We start from the raw sequence: 21,613 nt of genomic DNA, 5'->3' as shown, positions 1-21,613 counted from the left end.
GCAATTTTTGTCGCAAGATATGCAAATTAGTCACCACATTTGCCTATTTTTTTTTTTTTCGAATTGCTTTTGGCCATTTTTCGGAACCATCTTTAACATTACATTCAAATAATAATTACATTGTAAATTGGAACTGACACCAATTTTTTTTAGGAATATCTTGTTTGATTTAGGTCTACAGTGGAAACAAAATTGGCAGGGCCTTAGATTTTAATTTTAGTTTCTTTGCGTTATCAGGACTTTATAGGCCTAATGTATGGACTTAAAAATAAAGTGTTTAAAACGAAAAGAAGTCGCAATACCACTTAATAATAAACCCGTACGTCCTTAGGTCTATTACTAATACTCCTCTGGGGGTGTGTATTAGAGTCCCATCCTCTTTTGGTCTGCAAATCCCATAGTGCAGAATATGCAATTATCCCGGCTTTAGTGTTTACTGCAAAATTCGTGCAAAATAGACTTGCCGAAACCACATTTCTATTAAAGCTTTTTTACAGTCCATGCTGACACACAGAGACAATTTTAAAACATGCTTAATTAATTATTTAAGGATGCTCTGATCTGTGACGTATAGGAATATCTCCCGGAATATCTGCACGCAAGCGTCATGACCGTTACTGTCATAGATTATTATAATTTTGGAGCTGTAGAAATTTCAGCATGCTAACACGCGCGCCGGCCGGCTGACAGCTTATATATTGTACATTGGCATACCATGTTTAAATGAAATAGACATGGTTATTTGCTATAATTTGCCATTATTTATTGATATTTTGTTACCATTGTTCGATCGCATCATTTATTCAAATGATTTTGTGCGTATCAACCTGGAAAGACTGTAAAACATGAGTGAGCATGATAATTATTGCCGTTGAATAGATATGTTCCAGAAGGTAAGATCGAGTTTCAAATATAAATACCGTAGAGCATGTAGAGGAAGGCTCTGACAGCATAGACCCTAATTTCTAGGGTCTATGCTGACAGGAAGCACTGTAATATCCAAATGCTGTTTGGTCAGGGCCTGTGTTAACACCAGATGTGAAAGTTGTGGTCTGAAACATGTCACTAGTATTTAATCTAATCTATTTTAGGGTGAATTGTAGTGGCTTAGGAGGGAAATCGGACCCTATATCATACTAATTGTAGCCTATGACTATATCCAGGTGAAATGTACATAGGGTCTACTCAATAGCCTACTCTATTGCTATTTTCCTGGGAATCAAGAAATAGAAAGCAATCTGTGGCTTTAACAGGATGTTGCGTTTATACCCATGTCATTAATAAACCTATTACACACCTATAATAGGCCTACTTAGCAAGGCCTATGAATATGATTGGGACTCAGTTGAAACCATTTTGTGTTAAATTTTGTGTTAACGAGTTTCCGCCATAACTACATAAATTAATGTAGGGACTATATAAACATGCCGTATACATGTCGGCATATAATATGCTGTACTGCAGATTCTTACAATTTGTTAATTAAAAATTGTCAGACTGGCCTTGGTTTTCAGTATACTAGTGTGTGTTGTGAGGTCATTATCAGGGTCATTATAATTTATAAAAAGGTACTTGGAAAAACATTTGTGTTTATCTGGTCAACTAGGAATTCATTAAGGGGGTACTACACCCCTGGCCAATTTTGTGCATATTTTTGCATTTTTCTCAAAAATTATAGTGCATTGGTGACAAGTAAGATATGTATATTATAGGAGCAAGGATTGCAACTACTGCACTGAAAATTCAGCAACTCAAGGCAAATAGTTATTGATTTATTGATCAAATATTGGTTTTCCCTCATTTTTGACTGTAACTCCACAACTGTTGTCTGTGCTGAAATAAAATTGCCAGTGCAGTAGTTGTAGTCCTTGTCCCTATAATATACATACCGTATCTTACTTGTCACCAGTGCACTATAAATTTTGGGGAAAAAATGAAAAATGGAAAAATAGGAACAAAATTGGTCAGGGGTGTAGTACCCCCTTAAGGCCGTGTAAAATTAATGTTTTGGCTCTCGCCCCCCCCCCCCCCCTCCTCCTCAATTTCTGGGATTTGTCACATTTTTTAAAGGCATTCCGAAGTCTTAAGGGATCGGATAGCAACGTGATATGGTAGGATTACTAAGTATATCGAGAATCAGTTTTAAAATAATCTGACAAATTCCAGAAATTGAGGCGGGAGGGGACGAGAACCAAAACAATTTTTCGACCTAAAAAAATTGTGTTAACGAGTTTCCATATACAATATGTTGCTTTTAATTATAAAGGTTTGATTTTTTATGCAGCAAATGAAAGCATGTCGGTGGAAATTTTTGGTATTTTTCAGTTTCAGTTTATTTTTACCAACCATGCATGAATATTTGGACATGTTGGCTTGGAACAGAACTGTAAATAATACTGTACATGTACACAAAGATAGAATAGCAGATGTTGCATGCGAGGCCAGGGTTGAGGTGTCCAATCCGCCGACAGTAAACATAAAGAAGATGATCCCGAAGACAATAAACAACCCTGCTATTTTAATTGTCAATATTTAACTTGGAATATAAAGTATAGGCCATTGTACGATGTAATCATGCTTTACATGGATTAAAGTGCCGCACATAATATCCGTATGCAAGTTTCAATATAGAACAGGATAGTTTCCATTGAACAAGTTAATAAATAATTAATTACGAGCTATTTTAAACAGTAAATGGTATATTACTGCAATATAGTGTACATGGCAGTTCTATGATTATATCACGGACCGGAAGACTTCCTTGTCAGTGTTTGCTATTTAAATCACATGATGGTTTTTTTTTCTTCAAAATATGTCTGATTTAAATCAACTTTTTCATTTTTTACCATTATGATAAATGAAGTTAATTTCTTTCTTAAATTGACTTTTTTACTTCATTCCTAATGCTTCTACAACTTTTGGATACAATTTACTTAAGATACCTCAATGATGTCATCTTATGATTCTATTGCTAGAAAATCATCTTCAAGATGCAGAATTCAACAGGCTTTTTCCCGTGATTTTGCCAAATTTTTTCTATGAAATTCACACGTACACATGTTCCGATTTTTTTGTAAATACCTGATGAATTGCACATGTCTAGCATTCCACTGGTCTCTTTTAACTTGATCATGGGGTATAACAGTTCTTATTATTTAAAAAAAAATAACGATTTAGGCCTAAATAAAACCTATAAAACAATCCATTTTTTTAAATGTATTAATCATTTTTCATTTAGCAGCTATTAGGCCAAAAAAAATAAACGTGTTTCACGTCACCTGGCCGCTTCCTTTTTTGGTGTTTTTTCAATTATACATTTATTTTTTGAAATTCAGTTATAACTTTCAAAAAATATGTCTAGGAAGATGAGATGTTTTCTATAGCCTTGCTATAAATTGTATACAAGAAACACTTTTGGAAGGTTTTTAGATCAATAGAGCTAGAGGTGGCACACCTAGTACAACAAAATAAAAAGGCCTCCTTTTTCCAGGCATTATTGTATAGGCTACGTTAACAGCTCTAAGGATTTTACACTGGTTTTTCGATGAAAAAAATACAAAGCCCCCCCCCCCTCTTCATCCTTATTTTAGAAATTCTGGACGTGAAAATGTTGTTGTTTTTTTGTATGGTTTTTTTTTGGTTTTTTGTTGTTGTTTTTTTGTTTTTTGTTAAATCATCGTTTTTACGGGAAAAGGTTGACAATAGAACTGCCAGGTATTTTCCCATAAAATGTACGGAACATTTCTAGCAGTGAAGGGCCTATGGCAAAAGCCATTTGTTTTGTAAGTTGTTTTGTAACTTTTTGTTTCCTGTGCATTTATATAAATATTTCTTTAAATTTAATTATTCTTTATTCAACCCCCCTATACGTTAGGCCTAATTTCCCCTTACAAAAACCCCCATTTCCTCTGACCATGCTGACGTAAATATTGAACGGTCGATATTGAAACGTTCAAATTATGCAAAATTTCCGGCACTATATAATTAGGCCATGATCAAGATCATTTTAAAAGGTTTGTAAATTGGGCTCCCAAAAATTTGGCATGTGATGCAAGTTAAGGGGGTGGGCAAGAACTGTTTGGCAGACCGAGAAGGGGACAAGCAATTTTTGGCATGCCGAGGGAGACGGTTTTTTGGGGGTTTTTTTACATGCTTATAGAGGCCGGAGGGGGCAAGAATTTTATAGCAAGCCATCAGGGCACGCCATCTCCCCCACCATGATAGTTATTGCACTGCCCCTAAACGGAGTTTATAATTATGTTAAAACTGACTGTGTAAAGTGTGTTAAATTTGGCAAATCTTCATTGGCGTTGTCAGTTCAATGTCCTCCAAACAGATGACAGGTATCAGAAATATTTGCGGAATGAAACATTGTAATGTAATGAAATGTAATGTTATAATTAGGGCCTGATTTACGAAATACACTTGTACTTTGATCCCCGCATATGCTGTTACATAATTAAATTTGTTTGTTTGTTGAGGAATGGACATTTGCATTTTTGAACCGTTATAGTGAGATAAATCTTACATAACTAAGTAAATTTTGTTTCTGATTAATTATTTCAGATTGAAACGGACATTTGCATATTTTGAGAATAGTATACATAACACAGTCTTCACGAGCATACAGCATGGATACTACAGACAATTTGATGGATGGGCCATCTGAGGGAACATCATCACCAGACCATAAAGCATCTAACCAGGGACAAGTTACCCACAGGAATTTACTAGGATATAGGTAGGTATATGTTTGCACTGGATCTGATTATTTAAAAGAGTTTTTGCCAAAAAAAAATCACAATAATATTAATTGCTGCGGATTGCACAAGTGGTAATGCATTTTTAGTAGGCCTATGTATACAGGGCATAACATCAATCAAGGAAAACCTTAAGGTACGTGTTGTAGGCCCCCTATAGTTGCGTTTTTTCATCCCGTTGTGTCATCTCATTTTGTTCGCAAATTATATAGGCCTACTTGTAGGTTTATATTTCTATTGAGCGGAAAATTTCATTCAATAAAATTAAGGAGTCGATCACCCACTTTTTCACAGTGTTTTTTCGAGAGACCTGTGAGCACATCAGACACACCAAATTGCATTTCACAACTCGGAGATATAAAGTGAAATTGATATGAGATATTCCAGAAATAATTCTTGCTACACTTTCACACGTGACCATCTCCACTGATTGTTTGACAGTTATAACTAACAAGTTCAGGAGGCTATACGAAAGCAGAGATGTGAGAGATGGGACAGATTCGACAGAAAGTTATATATAATAATGAACCTTGTTATAAACTTATCGGATATTTTGGATGTAGCATTACTAGGTCTACCAGACGCAGACACGATTCTTGTTATTTAGTAATGAGTATAGATAGAGCAGACCATCTTCAGGGAGGAATAGAAAGCAACTGAAAATCTGAAATGCAATGTACAGGGGCGGATCCAGGAATTTTCAATAGAGGGGGCGCCGAGCCGCCGCCGCCGCAGCTCGGCGCCCACACAAAGTCAGGCGCCGCTCTGCAAAAATACACATAGTCAGGCGCCGATCTGCAAAAAATAGAGGGCGCGAGCACCGGGTGCGCCCCCACCCCTCTAAATCCGCCCGATGTAAGATCACTGACTGCAAATTAACACAAAATTAATGAATTGCTATTACTCCATCTAATTCTAACTCAATATTGTGCATTTTTCATTTCAGATACTCGTGTTTGCTAGCGTATTATCCTATCCCCGTATTTTGTCTTCTTTTGGGTGGTACAGTGCTATGTGGTGTTATTGCAACAGCCCTTTACGATCTGCCCGATTTTTCTGATCCAATCAAGGTATAGCAAATAACATATTAACAGTCGAAGAAGTGTGGGGTGCGTGTGTATGTGTGTATTCCGTGTGTAAGGTGGTAGGGGTGCATTTGCCTTGCATTATTTGCAAGGACTGTAGGTGAACAACACACCGACTCAACGAGGACCTAGACACGCGCCCTCAGAAAACGTCGAACATGTCGAAAAACGATGTCCTATTATCACACTATCATGATACTAATAACCCCGCTACAGTCCTCTGAGCGTTAATCTTACGAGGATTACCGACTTTTTGATTTGAGGACTTTGTTGTCATGTGGCAACAAACCGACATACAGAGAACTTTTGGACATCTAAAAGTTTCGTCATTTTTCAGGTCCTCGGACATAAATGTATAAAAGTAATGCAAGGCTGATTGTGACTAAAAAACGCGAGAACGAGTGACAAAACTGCACAGTGTGGCAGATTTCGTTCGTTTTAAGGGTTTTATCAATGTCATTATTTTCACAAAACTAAAACATAAAATTGCGACCTAGTGACCAACCGACTCTGTCGTATGTTTGTATTAAAAACTCGTATTGTATTGTAACAGTAGGAACAGTACATTATTGCTGTACTTGTTTGTATAATAACTGCGATATAATTATGGCATTTGATATCATGGTGGGTTGGTGTTCCTGAGATGTGGTAAACAAAAAAGCAAGTAATAGACGATGATATTATTTCAAGATTTAGAAATATATGAATATGATATGAAAGGTTTCATTTGTATGACTATTGTGTTGGTGGGAGCGTTGGGTAAGAGTTTTTATTTGATAGATGAAACTAACATCTACCAAATTATGTTTCAGGGATTTCAAGCCCGAGGTACGAAGATTAGTCGGCGTATGTTCTCCTATAGAAATCTCAACTTCCCGGACTCCGGAGCTTTCAGACCGTTGCAAAGACCAAATAGAGGGGATATCATGCGAGATGCTAAACAAGGATTTCAAGCACCCCAGGCTGTTACACAAGACATCGCGTACAGTAATATCACAATGAATGCAAGAACAGTACCATCTGGTGTACGACCAGAATTAATCTTTCTTCCTGGAGGAGATGAAGATACCACTCAGGGAGCAGAATTTTGCAAGCTGTATCCATGTAAGAATCTGTTGTCTAATTCTTTTTTCGGTGCAATTTCAAACTACTGCTTGCCCACCCAGCTTAATCTTAACACTAACCCTAATCCTAACCTACAAACCTAAACATGTTCCTAATCTCTTTACGATGATGCCAATAATTCAAAGGTCGTGCTCCTTTGGGCCTTTTTTGGGATTATCCGGCTAATCTTACTCGTTTCCTAGATCTCTTGATTCCAGGAATAGTAAACTGGCATGACTGGTAAAGGCACCAATTAAAGGTGGGCGGCTTGATATGTCTCGCATAACCGCCCAGGATGAGCCGCCAGTATTTTCTAGGAATATGGACTCTCGGCATGCAGTAATGTCATTCCTCTAAACATACAGAAAAATGGATCTCAAATCACAAAATATATATTACTATTTCTGTGACCCGACATTTCTTTCTTACTAAGATTTGATAAACATTAAAAGTTGTGGTTTCTCACAAAAAGCACTGAGATGTTAAAGTGGTGTGCCCGTTGCTGCACTTCTTTATGTTAACGATTTGTAAAATGTAAGGTCTTCATTTTGCATTTTATCGTGATTAAATCCATGCACAGCATTAAAGTATTGTTTTTCTTATTTTATTTTTTTCAGTATCAACTTCAGCCAGAATGGTTTTAGTTCCAAGCAAAACTAAAACTCTCTTTTCCTCTGAAGCTATGAAGTCAATTTGCAGCATGGAGAACGAGGTAGTACGTCAGCACCCGTCTTTTACAAAAGCTTGTTGCCGTAATTCAATGTCGCAATTCAACGATACGTTTGATGGCGAACAAGATGACTGTACTTTGAGTTGGTCTCTTGGTAACGTGGTAGCAGCTTTAAATAATAGAGAATCATGTGATAATATACAAACCGAAGATGTTGAAAATACTGGCCAGATTTTACAAGATTGTGCGCCTTATTATGAATCAGGTTCCTTAACTGAGCTTTGTGAAACACCGCAGTGTCAAGCACTACCGTCAAAATGTATTCAAGGTGGGTTAGTGTACAAAATCTTCCATTTTCTCACCCCATCTTCTTTTGTGGAAGAAATCAAACAAGGAACGTTTCAGCTGTCGTCAACCATTGTGTTTCTACCAATTGAGATGCTGTATTCATTTGACGAATTATGGGATCTTTATAAAGACGTGTTTGAGAACAAAGTTATCACTTATGACAAAACTAAAGTGGCGGCTCTAGAGTTGGGACTTAAGTATGATCTATTTGCGAGTTATCTTCAAGCTGATACACTTTACCTAGGTTTGAGTGCTATTTTAGTTGTTATAATCATCAATCTTTACGTTAGATCGCCGTTTATCACAGCAATGACATTACTTAACATGATTATGTCTTTGACCCTTGCTTATTTTGCGTACAAGGCACTATTTCAATTACCGTTCTTCCCATTTGTTAACATTGCCGCGGCTGTTTTGGTTATCGGAATAGGTGCAGACGACACATTCGTATTTGTAGACATATGGAAGAAAGCGCGCCAAGATATCGCGAAGAAAGAACCAATATACAACCGCGCTGCAGTTGTACATGAAACCCTCAAACATGCTTCCGTGACAATGTTCGTCACTAGTTTCACGACAGCATCGGCTCTGTATGCCAGCGCTGTTAGCTCAATAACAGCAGTCAAATGCTTCGCAATTTTCGCAGGAACTGCTATCGTTGCCAACTTTATTTTCACAGTGACGTGGCTACCAGTGGTCGTTGTTTTAAATGATATATGTAGTACAATTCTATTCGGACAAGCATCGAACAAAGATACAGAAAGTGGCAAGAAACAACGCTGGCATCACCTTAGAACATGTTGTTCCAGCTTAAGTCGTTTCTTAAATAAAGTTTTCACTGTCCATATCCAAACTCTCATATTCAATCTACGCATTGTCTGGATCCTACTCTTTCTAGGGCTAGCTATCGGTGGGGTCTTCTTAGTGTTTGTTTCACCAAAGTTACAGCTACCTTCTCAGTCCGATTTCCAAGTGTTCCGTTCGTCACACCAATTTGAGAAATACTCATCTGACTTTAAAAAGAAGTATAGTTTTGAAGACGATCGGGTCGACCTGTTACCCTATACGGCAACTTGGGGACTACAAGCTCTCGATAATGGTAATCACTGGGATCCAGAAAGTACTGGTAAGGTTAAATATGATGATCAATTCGATTTGAGCCATACCGAGTCACAAGAGTGGTTGTACAACTTCTGCGATCGAATGAGAAATCAGTCCTTTGTCAACGCAGGAGATCAGTCATACTGCTTCATTGAGAATCTTAAGACCACGTTGCATTCTCCTTGCACAGATGAAACACTTCTTCCGCCTTGCTGCGGAAGACAAGATTTCCCATTTCCACCAGACATCTTCAACAACTGTGCTGTCCTGTTTTGTAATGCTACCAATTGTATGAGTCAACATGGGTTATATCGCTTTGGTCCCTGGTTCGACAATGGCCGATTAGTTGCCATATCAGTGGTTGCAACAAGTACGTACAAACTATCATTAGATTACAATCTTATGGATGCATATTGGAATGCTGCAAATACGTGGACTGAAGATCAAATGCAGACCGCGCCAGCTGGCATGTCGGGAGGGTGGTTCATAAGTCACTCATTAATACAGTTCAATTTCTATGACTTGCAAGGAAGCTTGGCCACTGGTGCTCCTGCAGCAATGGGAATCTCACTAGGTCTAGCAGCAGCAGTTTTGCTCCTCACAACTCGCAACATACTAATCTCATTGTACGCGATGGTATCCATTTCTGGAGCCGTTTTTGTCACCATTGGAAGTCTAGTGTTACTTGGATGGCAACTTAATATATTTGAATCTGCGATCTTATCCTTAGCCGTTGGATTATCAGTTGATTTTACAATCCACTACGGTGTGGGATATCGTCTAGCACCGTTCAAAGACAATAGAGGAAGGACAGAATTTTCCATAGAGACCCTGGCACCTGCAATCACTGTAGCTGCGATATCCACCTTTGCTGCAGGTGCTATGATGATGCCTGCAACTGTAGTCACCTATGTCCAATTAGGAACATTTCTGATGTTAGTCATGACAATTAGCTGGTCGTATGCAACATTTTTCTTCCTAGCACTTTGTAGAACTATCGGTCCTCGTGGAAATATTGCTCAGATACCGCTACCAAAGTGTATGCAATGCAATGGTTCATCGGCTGATTCAAACAAGTCACAGGATCGTATTGAAAATGGCCATGTTGCAACAGTAGACCGTGAACAAAATGAACCCTTGAATGTGAAAGAGAGCAAGTGCAATGCAGCTAAAGTAACTGAATTAAGTGATGATGATCTTCAAAAGCTGTCAAAGCTAGAGAGTACCTGTGTATAACTATGTCACCATGAATTTGATAAAGCTGATTTCTTGTGAATATAATTATTATGATTTTGTCTTTCATTTATGACATTTATATTTATTTCTGCCCTAAAATATAGGTACCTGTTATGTTGGCTGTAACTTTGCTTATTCTATAGGCTTCTTTTCTGCATGCAAATGCACGTGCAATGCAATCCTATCCGCTTATTTATTGTTATGATGTTTATGACATGCTTTAACTGTTATAAATGGGTTCTATGCCATAGAGATTATGCATGTTCTATAAGCAGGCAGCATATCATAACAGCAAGTGATATACCTCGTTTAGGATTTTGAAAAGAAGAACCTGCATGTGCAAGAATAACTGTTTCAAAATAGCCCGCCAAAGTCACGCAGGTATAACTCCAGAGGTCTTGCATTGAATTGATTTGAATAAAGAATACCACGGGAACCATTGCCTTTTGTAAGATGTCATGCACACGTGAAGTGGTTACCTCCAGGGTTATAAATGCCACTTAAGGGTATACGAGGTATTGTTGGTCGAAGCAGCCAAAAAAGTCGATTTTCATTATCTGAATCAATATATTATTGAAAAATAACACTTTGGCATTTTGCAAAAGTTCATTCTACAAATCATATACTTTGAAAACTTGCTTAATTTATTGCTGTTAATGAGTTATGTACGTTTTACAAAAGTGTTGTTTCAGCCCTCTTTACAACATAACTAAAGAACCACAGGACCTACAAAAGTATATCTGTGATATTTGGATTCTTCTACACGCTCGCTATGAATTGAGCAATGCAATTTTTGCTCAAGCTCACTACCATTCGCAAGATGCTGTGAACTACTTTTTTTTTTTTTGCTTCTTCGACCAACAATACATCGTATACCCTTAACTGCGTAGCACTGTTAACTTCGGTATTTGCTAATGGGTGGGATCGCATATCACATATCGGATTAAAAATCGACGCAATAATACCATGGATACGTGAACAGTTAATGTTTTGCAACTATTTTTCATGCATTTACATTGCATTTTGTTTTGTTAACTAATATCTAATACTCACCTACTGGTATGTATGCAATTCATTAACAGTGATTCAATGTGAACTGTGGAACCATTTCGTATTAAAACAAAAGTGGGTGCCAAGCGGGCGCAAAAAGGCCGTTACACGTTAACCGAGCGAAAAGGTTCGTGTAAACGGATCGACAACCAAATTTTGCTTCCCATCCCTATAGTATCAAACCGTAAATGAGTATTGTATTGCTGCATACCCGAACATTGTCAAATCTTCTAGCGTCTTGTAAAATAATTTGCCAAATATTGCCAAATTGCTTTTGTTTACAACTAATCAGTATTGTAACTTCTTGTCGTTTTAATAATCTAAAATTAAATTATAAAAGGTTTAAGGGATGGGATATGAGCGTTTGGACAGTATTTATTGCACATCAGACATATCGAATTGCATTCTGAATACAAAGAATGTCCTTCTGATATCAAATAATTTTGATTTTTTTTTTAATTCGCAATGTAATACACATTTTATGGCAAATGATTGAAAACTGATATTTTTGATATTTAACAGTACTCGAAGTAAGTAAATCTGATGATGTGTAGTTAAAGTGTATGTAGATGGGATGAAAAGAAAGCCGACGATCAATTGAACATTTTGACCTTTCGTATTGAAGATTTCCCCCAAAACACCAAAAAAAATTAGGTCTTTTGGGGAAAATAATCTATATCTTCAATATGAAAGGTCAAAATTTTCAATTGATCGTCGGCTTTTCCTCCCTACATGCACTTTAAGAATATATCATTAGATTTATAAAATTTACTTAGAGGACTGTTATATATCAAAAATGTGAAAAGTATCAAATTTTAATAATTTGTTATAAAATTTGTATCATATCGTGAATTTCAAAAAATGAAAATTATTTGATATCAGAAAGACATTCTTCGTATTCAGAATGCAATTCGATATGTCTGATGGGCTCTCATGTCCCACAAAAATACTGTCGAAACGCTCAAAACGCTCATTCCAGATCTCATAAAGTAAAATGCTCGTTGTGTAAATTGCATTCACCAATTTATATGTGACCCGTTACAGCGAAAGGTACCTTATGTCGGCTGCTACAAGTGTCTCTTTTTCCCCAATGTTGGCAGAAAATATCAAACAATAATGACAATCTGAAGTGGCGGTCATTTCAAATCATCTACAAGTCAACGAGGTTCAGGAATGTCTTCTCATTGTTAGTGGGTGGCTACATACCTATACAAATACAATACAATGCTTTTGTAACCCACCACTCACGCCACTTGAACAGGGATTAGCCATATCAAATAAAGACTAGAGCTGTATAACAAACAGTTCTATAGACAGGTACAAGCTTATTATCCTCTACAACAATAGGATTAATGATTGGTTTAGAATGCATTTGTTACTAGCAAAATAAGGCATATGTAGCTCCCGACTTAAGGTACCTTTTGCTGTAACGGGTCACATATTGTAAATATATTTAGCCAAGTGTGTGCAATTGGGTATTTAGTGCAATATGCATTTCTATACCAAACAAATGAACCGTAAACATGTTGGACATGGGCTATATTAGTATGTGTCATAGAAAACATACACCATTTACACAGAACGAAAGTAGATGTGAATGGTACTTACAGTACTTTCCCTTTTTATTGAGACGTTACATTCAGTATCAGTCCGTCCCTGCGAGCCGCAATGACATGTCACTAAATAGATTCGTTAGGTTCGAAGGTAAATAAATATACAATTTCATATAAACAAAACCAAGTGAGTAATTAACCAAGTAAGTGAAATTGTGTATTTAAAATGACGTGTTCCCATAGGCGTAGATCCTGGGGGGGGGGGGATAAATCCCCCCAATATTTTGTCAGGGGGGATGGTCCATAAAATCATCCCCCCCCCCAATGTTGACGCCTGATAATGGGTTTCTGATCAAATTAACCTCATATTTGCTCATTTTAGCCCCCAAAATACAAATTTTCGCGCGCTTCTCGCGCATTTATTCTACTTTTACACCATATTTAATCAGTTTAGCTTCAAAATAGCAAAATTTTCACGCGCTTCACGCGCATTTGTAACATAAACTTATTATGTCGCTAAAAGGTGCTGGATTGATTATACTTCGAGAATTTTTTTTCAAACTCCACCCCCCCCCCCCCATGTCAAAAAGAAATCTACGCCACTGTGTGTTCCCTGTGTTGTAGTCATAGTCGATTTTTGATAAATAAAATGTGTTTATTCATGATGTGGGTGGGGTGTGTACCTTTTTGTTTTTCAAAAGTTTAAATACGTTAAAATACTTTAAATATCGAGTTTATTAACAGTTCAAGAAAACGTTTTAACAATATTCTATATCAATCAAGTTTTCCCAATATTGTCAAAATAATATTACAAATTATTGTATATAAACATTTTTTTAATCTTTTGTCAACATTTAAGATGCTAATTGTATGTTACGTTATATTGTGGGAACTTAAATCAAAATGTTTTGAAATTGTTATTACAACGTGTTATAACCTGAGCGCCATTTTGAAAATATTACGAAAATATTTTGTGTCTGCTGGTTATCTATTTGTATGATGTATTGTATAACAGTACGGTATATTAATATTTAAGCATTACATTTATTCCGTCGTTTTTCATGTGTACTATAAATTATTAATTACTTACGTAATACATGTGAGTTTTCATCAGATATTAGTATGGTATAATATTGTTAAATTATTTGCTTTAATGCTGATTACTGAAACATCTCAGAATAATGTGCTTTTTACAAGTACATGATGGATTAACTATCTTTTACTTCCAGTTTCTTGTTTTAAGATTTTTTTTTAAATATGTGGTTTCAAACATTTTGTATCAATTTTAAAATAGAATAAAGTTTTAAAAATAGAATATTAGGCTTTATACAAGTACATGGATTGCTATCTTTCACTTCCAGTTCCCGTTACTTGTTAGAAGAAACATTTAAGAAAAAAGATGTTGTTTCATACTTACCATGCTTACCCTGGAAATACCAAACGTTTTCGACATTATTCGCACAAGGTTAGAAAAGGTTGTCAGAAAGCGTTTAAATGTTGGGTTAAATAAAGGGTATAAACCATTTTCATAACATTCAAACCCCGTTTTTAAAAACTTACTGTAAAATATTCTAACATAATGTTATTCAAGTGTTGACGAAATAGTTGGAAACATGTTTGCCAAAAATATTTTACAATAATATTTTGACATTTAAAACATTTTGTTGTAATGCGTTTTCATACACGCTTAAAATTGTTTTACTGTTATTAAAACAAAAAAACCCGAAATAACCTGTTTAAAACGCTTTGTGTTTGGCGGGTATTTCCATCAGATCATATACCGGTGTAGGACCACAACTTTTAAAAAAGTTTCCCCCAAATTCAATCGAAAAATATTTTAGGAAATGTATAAAGGTATGCTTTATTTGTTTTACACATGTGGACCGATTTATAACATCACACATCATATTTGCGTTCTGTCACAATGGTTCATGTAAAAAGGAGACCATTTTAAATTTTTAATATAGTGTAGCCTATAGTATAACATGCATAATATTGTTAAATTATTTGCTTTAATGCTGCTTACTGAAACATCTCAGAATAATGTGCTTTTTACAAGTACATGATGGATTAACTATCTTTCACTTCTAGTTTCTTTAGAATAATGTGCTTTTTACAAGTAGATTAACTATCTTTCACTTCCAGTTTTTTGTTTTAAGAATTTTTTTTTAAATATGTGGTTTCAAACTTTTTTTATAAATTTTAAAATAGAACAAAGCCTAAAAATAGAATATTAGGCAAAACAAAAGAAAGTTGTACTGTCCTTTTCTACCAACCCAAAAATGTGAAAATATAGGGCCCGGATATAGGGTCGCGTTTTTTATTTTTCCATGTTTGAATTTCCATCCATAGGCCTATTGGTAAAGAATGGACAAAATGTTTTTCCTTTCTGTAATTCGTACCACACCATTTTGACATTGGCCAGAAACGAGGCTGACAAACCGTACAAATCATCATTTACTCTCGTATTTTGCGGAGAACTTGTGATGCTTGTTAATTTGGAGCTTTGTAATGGCATCACAACTTTTTTTTTGCCTTGCTTGTTGCTGTTGTGGGTTTGCATTTGGGGGGATTATTGCAATAGGCAATTGAAAACAAATCCCGGGGGCTAAAGAAAATTTAAATTTTGCCGCCGCCCGAAAGGTTGACCCATTTTTTTCCAGCCAGGATGGCTTTCACCAATTTCTTTGTTATTTTTTTTTTTTAAAGAAGAATTCGAGGTGTTACACCCCCACCCGCACCCTCGAGTTGTGGCCCTGTTAGCAGCAAACAAGATCTATTTACATTAATTTTCAATAATTTGCCGCCCTTTTTAATTAATCATTCTTCTTACCATGCACCACTAATGTCCCGCCCTTTTTTCTTTAATCAGTTTTCTTGCCGCCGCTTAATCTACGCCGCCCCTTCTTTTTGGCCGCCCATGATGCAGTCATGTCTACAGTAGAATTCACCATGACCTTTGCAGAACAGCTCAACTGATTAAATCAGATCTTCGCTTGTTGTACACATGTTTCTGTTTTACCTGTGCGGTACGCAATGAGCTGGTATTATAGTTTCAGTTGGGTAACCGATTATAAAGGAAACGAAAGGTAACAATGGTATGTGGGCCTTTGTTCACGAAATGAGACAATGGTCTGCTTATTGTTAACCAGCATTCTTGAAAATGAGCAACATAATTGATTGTTGACTTAACACGGTTTGGAAATAATTTCTTCACATTTTTTTGGGTGTTACCTGTCGTTTACATATCCTTCCTAAAACACAAAAGTGCGAATACTTCCAAACATCTAAAATCAGCTAAAAATTAAGGACATGTTACAAAACTATATTTTCTAGAATTTCAGAGAATACTTTAAATGTAGCTTGTACCGTTTCTTTGTGGCATCCTTCAGAAGTGAGCGGTCCGTTACCAATATTTTCGGTCAAATCTCCATTCAATTAACACGGGGAGTTGGCTAGCTATGCCTTGCCCTCACTCGTATTTTACCAAAGTGCGAATATTTCTGAACATCTAACCTAGCTGTAATTTTAGGTCATATTTGTTTGGAGAATACTTTAAATATTGGCCGGTTATTTTTCACACAGTGATGTTAACTAGGCAAATGCCTATACTTCTAACATACACTATTTGTAAAGGTCGCGCGTCAATGGTGAGAGCACTGTGTATTGTGTATAGGAAAACGGACAGTAACTGCAGCATGCCCTGCTTTTTCGGGGGCTCGCTCCCTGAACCCACCCCAAAATACTCGCATGAATTAACCGAGTATTCCATGGTCTTTATCATTGACGCACTTGCAGTATTTCTATTGCTTTTATCATTAAAAATTGTGTGCAACATTGATGTGTGTGATTAATGTAAAAGTTATACGATAATAAAATTAATTAAGAGGGAGAAATTCGTTCAGTATTAAGAAACAAATTGGTTTCTTTTTTGTTTTCAAATGATTGTAGGCCTACAATGATAAAATCAATTTAAGCCATGTGATTGTTTATGTGATTATTTGGATAGACAACAACCCGGGATAATAACCCTCCAAATGGCATGTCCATTGGGGGTCCATGACAAATGCACGCGACGTATCAGGACAATCGGGGTTAGACAGTGGCGTGGCCGATTTGTATAATTTCATATCTATTTTAGTCATTAATAGCTTAGTGTATTTCATTTAAAACAGAACATGCCAACCTCACGAATAGTCCCTAAGGACACCACATTGTCTCCAGTAGCCATATAATTTTAACCGGAACTCATCACCTTACCTTTCGCATTGTGATTTGGTGTACTGCACCCTTAACCGACTATAAGACGAATCCAAGGAGCCAAATCATTGTCAGGATTTGGTCGGCCATCTTTGGGTCCCCGCAACACCAAAAACCCGCTTAAAAATCGATGTTACATTATTTTGTGTTGTAAACTGTTATCATTCTTTTGTCTACGTGTAACACGGGTGATATAATGCAGTTTAAAATGCCCTCCAAGGCCGCATTATTTCACATTTTAGGTAAGACTGAGCCGACGGGGACCCAACCTTGGCAGCCATTGAGATTCTGTTCAGTTTTATAACACGGGTGTATTCACTCAAAACGCTAGTCACCCACTGGCTATTGTTATAAACCCATCCCAAAAAGAAAGTATTGAGTTTAAATTTTGTCCATAAGTCAACGAGGGGGTGTTAAATCAAGATCTACCAAAAGTATGTTATAGATAGATATATTCCGCACAGGTTGATACCTCATTTGACCAAATCGATGCAGGATTGATGACAAAAATTACCTTTTGAATGCACTCACCTCAATTTTAAAAGTTGCAATAATTGTTGTTGATTTGGTCCCGTTGCTCAATATTCATTTTGTTTCACTGAGAGCATGCACAACAGATGTCTGGCAGTTATTGATGCAGCAGGAGGACATAACAGATGTTGACTGTGCAGAGTGAAGGGTAAAACATTGAGGAAGGAGTAAAAGAGTATCTGTATTCAATAAAACACATGAAGTGAAGTCAAACAGTCTTAGTCCGTCTCTGTTATGGTGTACCTTTATGACGAATCTTGAGAAACAGGAAAACCTCATCAATAGGAATTACTGCAACTTTGCAACTATTGTGTCATCAATTCTGCATCGATTTGGACAAATGAGGTATCAAACTGTACTAAATAAATATATCTGTAACATACTTTTGGAAGGTCTTGATTTAAGACCCCATCTGTGACTTATGGACCAAAATCAAACTGTTCTTTTTGGGATGGGTTACACAGTGGCGCATCAGATTTTATTTTGGAGGGGGGGCAAAGTGGAGAGGGGGGTTCAACCAATTTTGCGCAAAATTGCCGTAAAAGTGCATATTTTCGTAATGTCGGGTTTTTACTAGGGCCATCGGGGTCAAGAATTCTGACTGTAGGGGGACATTTCCTCTTATGCCCACCACTCCCCTTAGCGCCGCCACCGAAGAGCTCTAAAGCCGTAGTCGTAGTTAAATTTGGAGCTATTAGGTGTTTCAAACTGTTGTTTGATATTGACATTTAAAACAATCCAGTAATTGTTATATCATACAGTGATTCCTTTTTTTTTTTTTAATGCTAGGCATAAATTAGCTAATATGAGCACTCCATCAAGATATGGGCAACTTTTGAATGTTATCCATAAACGTTGATGACCTTTTCCACCATCTTGGAAAGAAATTATTTCTGATCCTTACTCAAGAGCTACATCTGTCCTAATTTCTGTGCTTTTCCAGAAAAATGCACAATATGTTTGATATGCTGCGCCATTCTGCAGTACTATGAAGGCGGGATGAGAAAACTAACCTTTTCCCACGAAGTGGGAATAATTAATAAGGAATTAGCACTTGAAGATCACCTAATTTTGCGGAATGCGGGTGTACTGTAATTTGAGTGGGAAAGTAGGGAAATCTTAACTATTTGCCATCGGTATCTTTATAAATCCATCCCAAAAAGAAAGTATCCAGTTTGATCTTGGTCCATAAGTCAAAGATGAAGTATCTTACAGATAAATTTATTCCGCACAGTTTGATACCTCATTTGTCCAAATCGATGCAGAACTGATGACGAAGTGAGCTTTTGAATGCACCTACCCAGGATTTTGCAGAAAGTTGCAGTAATTCCTATTGATGTGATTTATAAAATTTCATGTAAACAAATCCAATTGATTATTTGGTAAAATGATGTTAAACATACCTAACAATGACGTTTCGTGCTACATCGTAGCACTTTCTCAAATAGACTGACCAATCTCCCAGTCCTCCTCGTCTGCTTCCTGTCGGAGCGTGACGTTGGTGGCGCTGATTTAGGTGATTTTAGGAGTTGGTCATAGATGTGCGGCAGGAAGTGATTTCCTTCATCCCGGTTGAGTGTGTTGGGCCCCCTTTTCCGTATCCAAATCGCTTCTTTTATGTGTCTTCTATTTCTGTTTTGCTCTCTGTCCTTTATGCTCGCGTCATCCCAATTGATCACATGGTTGTCCTCCGCTACATGGTCAGTAATAGCGGATTTGTTGACCTCTCTTGAGGTTTTTTCTGCTTCGGTTTTGTGTTCTTTTAGCCGCGCACACCGACATCGCCTGGCTAATAATTACTTTGTCAGCAGAGATACTAAAATAAATACCCGGGATCGATACACGTGAATTTGCTATGCACGAGTTTGATATGAGAAGAAAATCTTTGGATACCGGCGTAGAAAATGATGAATATCTCCCGTAAATGATTTCGTATAAAGAAACCAGATGTGGTTCCTTGCACTTGAATATATATTTTGAGCAGATATGATAGTCGTTAGCTTGCGTCTTGAGAGAGTAGCTTGCGTCTTGAGTCAAAAACTGGCAATAATTGTGGTTTATATGTGCCGAATTATATAGCGTAGTGTATAGGCCAATCGTGCAGGTAATCTAAAAGCATATGACCTATGGCATATCATGCTCGACTGAGACACAGCGAGGTCAGTCACCGAGCTAATCGGGGCTATTGTCAGTAGCCTTAGTCAGATGTCCTTCGGCCCATTATCATGATTATGCGACTCAAACTATTAAACAGGTCGATACAAAATTGCCATGCGTGGCGGTGGATTCAACCTACCATGGCGATTTCTGCCATGAAGATACGGGGCGATGACACTGTGCCGCGTACCTAGCACTCTAGAGGTTTCACCTATGTAGGTTTTTTCCCAGTTGCCACAGGGGATTTCGTAAACGCATTCGGCTGTTTGTAATGAATCGCGTTTCTTTCTTAATGTCTGGTGTGGCTTAAAAGATGTTTGAATGCCATGCTTATTAAATATCCTCCTATATAGCACGCTGCGAAAGCCCTCTTTGTAGGGAAGGACGACCATACCCTGGTGACCGACTGTGACGGTTCCTTTTTGGGGGGTTTCTTTTTGTCCACGTCTTTGAAAACCCATTCTCAACCGGGATGAAGGAAATCACTTCCTGCCGCACATCTATGACCAACTCCTAAAACCACTTAAAACAGCGCCACCAACGTCACGCTCCGACAGGAAGCAGACGAGGAGGACTGGGAGAATTGCTCAGTCGATTTGAGAAAGTGCTACGATGTAGCACGAAACGTCATTGTTAGGTATGTTTAACATCATTTTACCAAATAATCAATTGGATTTGTTTACATGAAATCCTATTGATTAGCCTTTATTTTTAACAGTCAATATCTGGGGTATGTCCTCCTGCTGTATGACTGCCAGACATCTGCGGCACATGCTCTCAGTGAGACGTCTGATGCGCCCTTGATCTATCGCTGCCCAGCAAACACAAAACGTTTTCGACATCATTCGCAAAAGATTATAAAAGGTTGTCAGAAAACGTTTAAATGTCGGGTTATAAAAAGGGTATATTAAGGGATCTGGAATGAGCGTTTTGAGCATTTCGACAGTATGTTTTGTGGGACATGAGAGCACATCAGTCATATCGAATTGCATTCTGAATACGAAGAATGTCTTTCTGATATCCCATAATTTTCATTTTTTGAAATTCACATTTTTGAGATAAAACAGTCCGAAAAATCGATAATATATTTCTACTAGATATTATATGTAACATATTATCGATTTTTCGTCATCAAACATTTGTTAGAACTGAAACATTACTGGAAATAGAATGGCAATAGATTAAATAACGTAGATATGTTGCATACAATAGTGTACGTTCAATATACTCGGAAACACAAAACACAAAACGTTTTCGCAAACACAAAACGTTTTCGACATCATTCGCAAAAAGTTATAAAAGGTTGTCAGAAAACGTTTAAATGTCGGGTTATATAAAGGGTACATTAATGCGAAATTAATTTCATAACATTAAATAACATTTGTTGGTAATTTAGCACAGCAGACACAAATGTTTTACAGAAAACATTTAAATGGCGGGTTATATAAAGGTTATAAAAACGTTTTAATAACATTCCAAAAACATTTTTGAAAACTTGGTACAAATCATTCTAAACAGAATGTTATTTTGGGGTTGAAAAAATATTTTGCAAAAAATGTTTGCCCAAAATATTTACAATAACGTTTTTAAAATGTTTTCACGACCTTTATATAACCCGACATTTAAATGTTATTAAAACGTTTTGTAAAAAACATTTTAAGAACATTTCTGCGTTTGCTGGGTGCATATATTTTAACATAATGTTATTTAAGTGTTAACAAAATATTTGGCCAAAAATGTTTGCAAAAATAGTTTACA

At 36.8% G+C, this 21,613-nt stretch overlaps 1 protein-coding gene across 1 annotated transcript; it reads left to right on the top strand.

Moving 5' to 3' along the window:
* The first annotated feature begins 440 nt into the window (after positions 1 to 440).
* Positions 441 to 12,797, top strand: LOC140149049 (protein dispatched homolog 1-like). Its single transcript, XM_072171200.1, has 5 exons — positions 441 to 893; positions 4,567 to 4,741; positions 5,707 to 5,830; positions 6,658 to 6,949; positions 7,567 to 12,797. The coding sequence occupies exons 2-5, from the start codon at positions 4,632 to 4,634 to the stop codon at positions 10,302 to 10,304; spliced, it is 3,264 nt and encodes a 1,087-aa protein (XP_072027301.1). The 5' UTR covers positions 441 to 893; positions 4,567 to 4,631; the 3' UTR covers positions 10,305 to 12,797.
* Positions 12,798 to 21,613: the final 8,816 nt, after the last annotated feature.

Source organism: Amphiura filiformis, chromosome 3 (assembly GCF_039555335.1).
Source record: "Amphiura filiformis chromosome 3, Afil_fr2py, whole genome shotgun sequence".
Lineage (NCBI taxonomy): Eukaryota > Metazoa > Echinodermata > Ophiuroidea > Amphilepidida > Amphiuridae > Amphiura > Amphiura filiformis.
Note: the sequence above shows the minus strand (reverse complement) of the source record. Positions and strands in the feature narration are given on the sequence as shown.

Excerpts from the sequence above, each read along its gene's own strand:
- LOC140149049 (XM_072171200.1), top strand. The coding sequence starts at position 4,632 with ATGGATACTACAGACAATTTGATGGATGGGCCATCTGAGGGAACATCA. Across the intron at positions 5,831-6,657 it reads ATTTTTCTGATCCAATCAAG|GGATTTCAAGCCCGAGGTAC; the intron begins GTATAGCAAATA and ends ATTATGTTTCAG. Across the intron at positions 6,950-7,566 it reads ATTTTGCAAGCTGTATCCAT|TATCAACTTCAGCCAGAATG; the intron begins GTAAGAATCTGT and ends TATTTTTTTCAG.